Source organism: Triticum aestivum, chromosome 6D, assembly GCF_018294505.1.
Source record: "Triticum aestivum cultivar Chinese Spring chromosome 6D, IWGSC CS RefSeq v2.1, whole genome shotgun sequence".
Classification (NCBI taxonomy): Eukaryota; Viridiplantae; Streptophyta; class Magnoliopsida; order Poales; family Poaceae; genus Triticum; species Triticum aestivum.
The window spans coordinates 465,347,424-465,356,768 of NC_057811.1; the positions used below are offsets into that span (position 1 = coordinate 465,347,424).

A 9,345-nucleotide genomic window follows, 5' to 3' on the forward strand; every position below is an offset into this window, starting at 1 on the left:
CCCCACGTATATAAAGAAGCGAGGGGGAGGCCGGCTGGCCCTCCTTGGCGCGCTCCCAAGAGGGGAATCCTACTAGGACTCCAAGTCCTAGTAGGTTTCCACCAAAAGGGAGAGAGGGGGAAGCAAGGAGAGGGAGAGGGGGAAAGGAAAAGGGGGGTGTCGCCCCCTTCCTTGTCCTATTCGGACTCAAGGGGGAGGGGGCGCGCGGCCTGCCCTGGCCACCCCTCTCTCTCTCTCCACTAAGGCCCATCGAGGCCCATTAGTTCCCCCGGGGGTTCCGATAACCCTCCGGCACTCTGTTTTATCCGAAACCTCCCGGAACCCTTCTGGTGTCCGAACATAGCCGTCCAATATATCAATCTTTACGTCTCGACCATTTCGAGACTCCTCTTCATGTCCGTGATCACATCCGGGACTCCGAACTACATTCGGTACATCAAAACACATAAACTCATAATACCGATCGTCACCGAACGTTAAGCGTGCGGACCCTACGGATTCGAGAACTATGTAGACATGACCGAGACTCGTCTCTGGTCAATAACCAATAGCGGAACCTGGATGCTCATATTGGTTCCTACATATTCTACGAAGATCTTTATCGGTCAAACCGCATAACAACATACGTTGTTCCCTTTGTCATCGTTATGTTACTTGCCCGAGATTCGATCGTCGGTATCTCAATACCTAGTTCAGTATCGTTACCAGCAAGTCTCTTTACTCATTCCGTAATGCATCATCCCGCAACTAACTCATTAGTCACATTGCTTGCAAGGCTTATAGTGATGTGCATTACCGAGAGGGCCCAGAGATACCTCTCCGACACTCGGAGTGACAAATCCGAATCTCGATCTATGCCAACTCAACAAACACCATCGGAGACACCTATAGAGCATCCTTATAATCACCCAGTTACGTTATGACGTTTGATAGAACACTAAGTGTTCCTCCGGTATTCGGGAGTTGCATAATCTCATAGTCATAGGAACATGTATAAGTCATGAAGAAAGCAATAGCAACAAACTAAACGATCATCGTGCTAAGCTAACGGATGGCTCAAGTCAATCTCATCATTCTCTAATGATGTGATCCCGTTAATCAAATGACAACTCATGCCTATGGCTAGGAAACTTAACCATCTTTGATTCAACGAGCTAGTCAAGTAAAGGCATACTAGTGACACTCTATTTGTCTATGTATTCACACATGTACTAAGTTTCCGGTTAATACAATTCTAGCATGAATAATAAACATTTATCATGATATAAGGAAATATAAATAACAACTTTATTATTGCCTCTAGGGCATATTTCCTTCATTAGTCAGATTGCTTGCAAGGCTTATAGTGATGTGTATTACCGAGAGGGCCCAGAGATACCTCTCCGACAATCGGAGTGACAAATCCTAATCTCGATCTATGCCAACTCAACAAACACCATCGGAGACACCTGTAGAGCATCTTTATAATCACCCAGTTACGTTGTGACGTTTGATAGCACATTAAGTGTTCCTCCGGTATTCTGGAGTTGCATAATCTCATAGTCATAGGAACATGTATAAGTCATGAAGAAAGCAATAGCAATAAACTAAACAATCATTATGCTAAGCTAACGGATGGGTCTTGTCATCACATCATTCTCCTAATGATGTGATCCCTTTCATCAAATGACAACACATGTCCATGGTCAGGAAACTTAACCATCTTTGATGAATGAGCTAGTCAAGTAGAGGCATACTAGGGACACTCTGTTTTGTCTATGTATCCACACATGTATCAAGTTTCCGGTTAATATAATTCTAGCATGAATAATAGATATTTATCATGATATAAGGAAATATAAATAACAACTTTATTATTGCCTCTAGGGCATATTTCCTTCACTTATTATGGTACATCTTCAGTTCAACACAATATAATTTATGGCTAGAAGGGTTGTTGCTTGGCTTAGAGATGGTTGATAATAATCATCTAAGAAAACCTCTCATAGACGGTTTTCACTCGTCTATCTTGCAATGGTACATATACAATTTGGGTGCCAGTCGGGGTGATGTGGCTACTCTATCAAGAACTTCAAAGACAATGATATACCTGGATGTATGTTCACCATGGTAATGCAATTGCTACAATGATGTAGTAGTTAGACTAGATTTATCCTAGCTAGATGGTGATCATTGTGGCGGTATTCCTCGAAAAAATGTGATTGGGTCCTTATAATCTTAATTGCTTGGTCTTTCTGCTAGGGCCTCAAGATTCTTTATGCATGCACCTTGTCTTGAGGGGTGAGGCTTATCTCCTCTCGGGGTCGGGCTCGCGGATGTCACCAATTTACCCTTGATTGGTTTACACGTCTGATTCTGTAGGGTACTTGGCATATCCATATGTGAGGCTTAGAGATCTTATGGACCATGCATACCCCCGCCATATTGTGTGATATTTTATACATATTTTCCCACTACATTTCTTCATCGCTGTTTCCAAAAGCTGGAGGAAACAACAAGGGAATGGTGAAAGTACTGGATAGAACATGTTATTGTTGGGCCAATTCCCTCCACATGGAGGTGTGTTGCTCATAAGTCCAACACATTTGAGTTGTTGATCTCAATTACATCCAACGGTTGTGAGTGCTTCCTGGTGAAGGGAGTAGAAGAAATCCCTAGGCACGGACCCATGTACGGTGGTGGGTGCCATTGTGAGAGTGAGAGAGCACGCAAACAACAACACTACTCATGAGAAGAGAGAAAGAATGAGAGGTGATTCTGACCAAATTTGATGTATCTGACTAGACAGTTTTCAAGGTGGTTATCGAAGGCTCACACGTGCTTGGATCAACACCAAACTTGATGAGTCGGTCCCTTACTTTGAGTACTTCAACCTGGTTAGCTGGTTTGAGGATTGTGTCAGTGGAACATCAAATTTCAGAGCGGGTTTGTCGGTTTAGTCTGCTAAAGTTTAAGCACATAATAGTTTTTGGAGACGAATAAATTGGGTAGGCAAACGATGTTCGATTAAGTTGAAATTTTGAGGGTATCTGAGGAACTATTGTGCTTATTTGTCTAGAAACTTTTATGTTGTCTGGCTCAGCCGTTCGATAGTAGCTGATGAAATATAGAAAGGAACAAAAGTTTTGTTTACCACTATTTGCTGAAATCTTGCCTCTCGTAGTAATAGTTGTTGTTCCTGGCAGGCAACATGTTGAGTGTGTTGTCACATCACCTTGCAATGGTACATATACAATTTGGGTGCCAAGCGGGGTGATGTGGCTTCTCTGTCTAGAGATACTAAGGAAAACTCTATACATGGTTGTGTTTTTTTTACTCCTAGGTTTTTCCACGTTAAATTTTTTTAGCCACGTGTGCATGTTGTTTCTGTTTATTCTGTTGCTTACCTGTTGGTTGAACTAGTCCTCAAAATTCATTACAAGTTGAGGAGGTTGTATTGTGCATAATGGTTGCGTCGATGAATTGGTGCATTGCTTTGTTGTTTTCATTGCTCATCAAAGTGGCACAAGAAAGTTGTCCAAGGCATAGTTTTCATGGACTCCATAGCCCACCAAGCAAAACACATACGACCAACTAAAACAAAAAGTTCCATTAAAAAGTGTTTTACATTTTCCACACGGTTTCATTTTTAGAGGAAATAGTAGGTGAATTAACCTATTGGCTAATGCATATTTTTCATTAGATTATGTACATTACTAATAAATAAAAACTACAAGGACTGGCAAGACTGGCCAGCCAGCTAGGCGGGTCACAAGGTTTTCTCCTAGTTTGCAACAAACCTTCTCCAGCCAGCTATGGGGATCACAAGATTTTCTCATAGCTTTGCGACAAACCTTCTCTGGGAATATAAGGTTTTCATGAGGCTGATCATGAGCAAGCATCATTAAAAAAACAATTTGGCATAGAAAGTCTCAAATTCAAGATCTTCACCCACACCAAAAGGACCAGCATGGCAGCTAAGTTACATTTTTAGAGGACACTTGGCATAAGCTAGAATTCTGCTCCCTTAAAAAGCATGCCTTGTTCAAAGTCATTAGCATCAAACAGCACTGCCCATTTTCAGGCTAATCATTTTTGCTTTTGATAGACTCACCGATTCAGCATTACTAGCCTACAACTCGACTCTTTGAAGCCGTGCAGCAATATTTAAACGTCACTACAACTTCTAGTTTACGGACTATATACCAATGTGTAGTGACTTGAAGATGTGGTTTAAATTAAAGCATAAGCAAGATTAAAAAAAATCAGGCAACTTATGTTAGTTTTTTGCAGATCACAGGCGAAATGCTGACAGCGGAACAACACAGGGCAAAGCACAAGTTTCGGTTTCCTAGGCATTAACTCTGCTCAGCTGCAGAACGCCCAAATGTTGCAATCATGAATGAACTTACTGTGGTACATCTTCAGTTCGACACAAGATAATTTAGGGCTACAGCTACAGCTTAAAGTAGTACAACTACAACTCAATTTCAACGACGCAACAAATTTCCTCAGGAAACAGGCTGCAGTGTCAGCACTACTTATACACACACATCAGATGGCCAGAGGGTTTCCATGGTAGTTCCATCATTTCGGTTCAGCTCAAGCCTTGCGGACAATCACATGGCGCTCCCTCTTGTACTCCACTTCGTCCCTCTGGTGCATGATCACAAGGGCTCTTCTCACCTGAAGCAGCAAAGGTAAAGCATGGTGAGAAACCGAGTGGTTACAGATTATTTTTATGCATGACATTTTGTATGTGAGAAAAATCTGATGTGTAGGATGACAGGATGCTTACAATGGATTCATTCAACCCCATCCGGTTCAGTTCATCGAGCAGCCGACGTTCGGATATGTGGCTCCCGATTCCCATCCTTCTCTTTATCTGCGCTTCCGCTTGCTGTTGGGATGAAGTGAACGAGAAACTCAGCAGATGCAAAAGGTTGAAAACGCTGGGTTTTAGTTTTGGATGCAATAGACTGACCTTGATTTCGTTTGCGATCTCCGGTGACAAGTTCAGATGCTCGTTGATTCCGGATCTTGCGGCGTCCACGGTGGAGACGTTGAACAGTCTAAATGCCTCTTCGATGTGCTCTGGCGTAGCCACACTAGTCCTGAGAACCACTCACATGTCAGCAAGGAATGCCATGATACTTGTTTGTCAGAACTAAAGCCACAAGTCATGATGTTAAATACATAAAGATCTTCTAAATGTACCAGAAGTCATGATGTTAAATACATAAAGATCTTCTAAATGTACCAGAATCAAGCAAGTGGCAAAACAATGTTTGTGGAATAATTAGCATGTGATCAGATTGCACTTACAATCTCATCTTTGCAAGAGATTCGCTCAACCGTATAATAGCTTCAAGCTGCCTCACAGTGATGGGTATGGCTGCAGCTCTTCCTGTCTCATGGGATTGTTGTCTCATTTTCTGCATAATGATAAAACAAATAGGTAAATGTCTCGTACAAAAATGATAACTATCGTCTTAAAAAAATTGATTGTGACAATCACCATGAAACTATCATAAAAAAGGTCTTGAGATTTTCAGAAAGCAGATGCAGAGAATTATTCAGAAAAAGATGTAGTGGCAGAAATCCAGCCAGAACTAAATCACCATCCTTTGGAACAGCAAACATAAACATGGAGAAGCTCAAACTCACGCAGTAGCAAAACACATGTACACAGTAATCACCAAGACAAGACAAAATATGAATAAAATCGCAGTTTACAGCAACAGTTTATCAGGTCCGTTCGAGCTTCTGATCAGTAAGTTCCCAATCTCTATTTTATCATCATTAACGCAAACTTCAACTCTACATGTCTTCTCTTGTGCCTGGCAAAGAAGAAATCTTCACCAAAGGCACAGATAAAGCTTATATGTAGAGGAGCATGTTATAATAAGATTTGGCTAACTTTCATCATTTCAGATGGAAAAATATTTGGACCTTCCTCTTAACTTTCAAAGGCTTCCAAACAAGGAAATAGCAAGTCCAAATAACAGATATGTTCTCATGAACTTTAAGCTGACTCATTATGTAACCAGGTGCCAAGGTGAAATTCTGCATAGACATACCTGTCTGATCTCAACATATTTGTTCTGCAGCATCTCTGCTGCTTTTTCTGAGAGTCGTGGTCTACATGTGTTGCGGCAGTACTCAACATACCTGCATATTTGTAAGATTGTGAATATGATGAAGTTTGACAAATTGAATGAAACATAATATGAAAACCCAACCACACCTTTTCAGCCAATTCTCTCCTTCATTGGTATCTGCATTCCTGTTTACTTGAGTTGCAGCACCACTGGCATGCACCTTAATGATGTGGTTTGCTATTCGCTGCATTTGAAGTTCATTTAGTCTTTGAACTTAAAAAATTACAAGTATCTGAAGAAAGAAATTGATGCATACCTTATCTTGCTCATACATTCTGACATCTTTAACTATGAAGATTAGATCAAATCGAGAAAGGATTGTTGTCTGCAGGTCTATGTTATCTTGTGCAGTCTGATGAACAGAAGAAGACAGTTTATCAAACTTAGCACTAGAATAGTATATTCATTTTAAAATCGAAATAGTAGGCAAGACAATGAGAAAAAAACAGATTGACTAACCTTAAGGTCATCATAACGCCCTGAAATTGGATTGGCAGCTGCAAGAACTGAGGTCCTTGAATTGAGTACTGTTGTAATGCCAGCCTTGGCAATAGATATGGTCTGCTGCTCCATGGCTTCATGAATTGCAACTCTGGAACCACAAGAATAACAAAACAGATTAAAATGAGTATGAGAGAGGGTACAAAATAAACAGGTAAAGACTGTTATATTCTAGTTTTGACTAAGAATTGGTTAAATTTTACCTGTCTTCAGGCCTCATTTTGTCAAATTCATCAATACAAACTACTCCACCATCAGCCAATACCATGGCTCCTCCTTCCAAATAAAATTCACGCTGTGCAGGAAAAGAATAGTCTTTTACACACAGAACAAAAACTTGGGAGCAACAGAATAAGTAATTTGATTTAGACAAGCATACCGAGTTACTATCCCGGGTTACAGATGCTGTAAGACCAGCTGCAGATGAACCTTTTCCAGAGGTATAGACTGCAATTGGTGCTGTCTTCTCTACAAACTTCAGAAACTGTAAAAATGTAGAAATGCATGTCACTCACTCAGAAATCATTGGTCTTTATAATAGTGTAAAAACCAGAAACAATTAATTTTGGCAAATTATGTTAACTAAACTAGAGTATCACATGAATTCAGAGTGCAAGCCGTGACATTTTTTAGTGAAAGGGTAGCACTTCTGCATAATGCATACAATAAAAGGTTGAGTACTGAGTACATAAGTATAATATACTGACACATGCAACAGCAAAAGGAGAGCAGGAGCTTAATCCCTGAAAGTTGACTGACTTGAAAGCTAGTACTTGCTAGTTCGAGGAATCAAACTAGATTATGTTTCTCTCCTTCCAAATATTCCAGCAAGCGAAATCAGTAATCGCTTACAAATTTCAACAACTCCAGGGAGTTGACAAGACTGATATGACCTATATTGTCATGTTATTTGCGAACAAACTAAATGCTGTGATAACTTAAAACAGCACTTGCCTGGGATTTTGCTGTGGATGGATCACCCAAAAGCAAGGCATGAATGTCCCCTCTCAAACGGACACCATCTGGTAGCCTCTGTAGTAGACAATAGTTCAAACAGCATGGGAGCACTCACGATTAGCTACAGAATACAGATTAATTTGCAATGCATATCAGAGGCTGATAATATCAAATACCTTTTTTGATCCCCCAAACAGAAGGCAAGCAATAGCTTTCTTGACGTCACCATGACCATAAATTGAAGGGCCTATCATTGAACAAATCTTGGCATATGCATCTGGCCTCTGTGCAAATTCTTTGAATTCCATTTCCTGCAACCCAACAAGAAAGTTAACATTACAGGAAAAAAGTGCAACTCCCATGATTAATGAAAACAGTAAAAATTAAACTACCTCATCGAGTGTGAAATGTGAGGGGCCATTTGTGTTGTCATCTCGAGACTGCTCTAACCCAACGATTCTAATGTAGGGCTGTTTAACTCCAACAGCACCTTTCTGGCTGCAAAATGAATGTACAGCAGCATCAGCCATGTAACCAGCCTAGCTAACAACAAAAACTCAGTTCTGAAACATACTTGTTCGTCCCGGATGCTTGGAATACACTGTAGATGCCAATCACAGTTAATCTAGTCCCTGGAACAATTGTCTGGACAAGATGTCTATCTACAGAAAGCAGCACATTCCTTGGAAGCTCACCGGTTGGAACATCCTGGAAGATGATGTTAACAAACATTAAGGATTACAGTCATGTTACAGTAGTTGGCAAGTGAACATCACATAAAAGTGGATTACTGCAACTCAACAGTTCTGCAGGAAGCCTAATACTAACCTCGGGATTTTCCTGCAATTTGAGAGTCTGTAGATCCACATACTTGCTCTTGTCAGGGACTGCAATCCAGGGGTCCAGGGGGCAAGGCTCTTCTCCAGGCTAAGGAAACGAAACAATCAGATCCATCAGTACCACCACCATTAACAATACAAAAACTAAACAGCAGGGCAATGATTGAATACGGTTACTGAGAAATATACCTGAGGAACATGATCACAGGATCGTGGGACAATAGCCCCACCGAGGCCTGGCCTGCACGGCACAGTCCTCACACTCCTGCAGTTCTTGCAGAGCAGTGTCACATGAGTGGCCTTGGCCTTCACCCTCGATGCGGCAATTGCAATACCCGCAATCTTCACCAGTTTCGACATGTAATCGGCCTGTAATTTTTATGTTGGTTATCAAAATTAAGCTCCTAAAACTCTCTGGAATTGGCTAATATGTAGAATTGGGTTCAGAACTGACCCCAATAGATCTCATGGAGACGCAATTCTCCTTGGAGGACAGGAAGATCTGCACATCGCCGGTGACGGGCTCCTCCATTTCCCCGGTCTCGCCGGCGACCTTCGACCGTAGGCTGGCGAGAACCTCGGACCCGGCCGTCTCGAACTGCAGAAACCCACCACACGAAGAGTTAAACAGAGCTCTGAGTCAACAGATAAAAGACAGACATGGCATAGTTTCAGATAGCCCGTCAGACCAAAAAAAAGACAGTTCAGAGAGGGGAACGCACCAGCGGCAGGTAATCCGCGGGCGCCTTGCGGATCCTGTCGGCGAGCTCGGCGTCGAAGGCGTCGAGGTCCTCGATGGCGACGGTGACATGGTCGCGGTTGTGCACGAGGCTCTCGCTGGAAACAGGGAAACGCGTACACGGGTCAGCCTAGCCCGATTCGACAACGGCGCCAGATCTGGCGAGGAA

General features: G+C 41.9%; 1 protein-coding gene across 1 annotated transcript in view; it reads right to left on the reverse strand.

Annotated features, from left to right (window-relative positions):
• Positions 1-4,320: 4,320 nt before the first annotated feature.
• LOC123145929 (DNA replication licensing factor MCM5) overlaps positions 4,321-9,345 on the reverse strand; it is a gene marked incomplete in the record, with an annotated part of 5,532 nt that continues 507 nt past the window's right edge. The window contains 18 exon segments of the mRNA XM_044565446.1: positions 4,321-4,665; positions 4,778-4,879; positions 4,964-5,093; positions 5,305-5,414; positions 6,060-6,150; positions 6,227-6,324; positions 6,397-6,492; positions 6,600-6,732; positions 6,845-6,936; positions 7,021-7,125; positions 7,596-7,673; positions 7,775-7,909; positions 7,991-8,096; positions 8,173-8,306; positions 8,427-8,525; positions 8,627-8,806; positions 8,892-9,035; positions 9,160-9,274. Of these exon segments, the coding sequence (XP_044421381.1) occupies positions 4,582-4,665; positions 4,778-4,879; positions 4,964-5,093; positions 5,305-5,414; positions 6,060-6,150; positions 6,227-6,324; positions 6,397-6,492; positions 6,600-6,732; positions 6,845-6,936; positions 7,021-7,125; positions 7,596-7,673; positions 7,775-7,909; positions 7,991-8,096; positions 8,173-8,306; positions 8,427-8,525; positions 8,627-8,806; positions 8,892-9,035; positions 9,160-9,274 (2,032 nt within the window).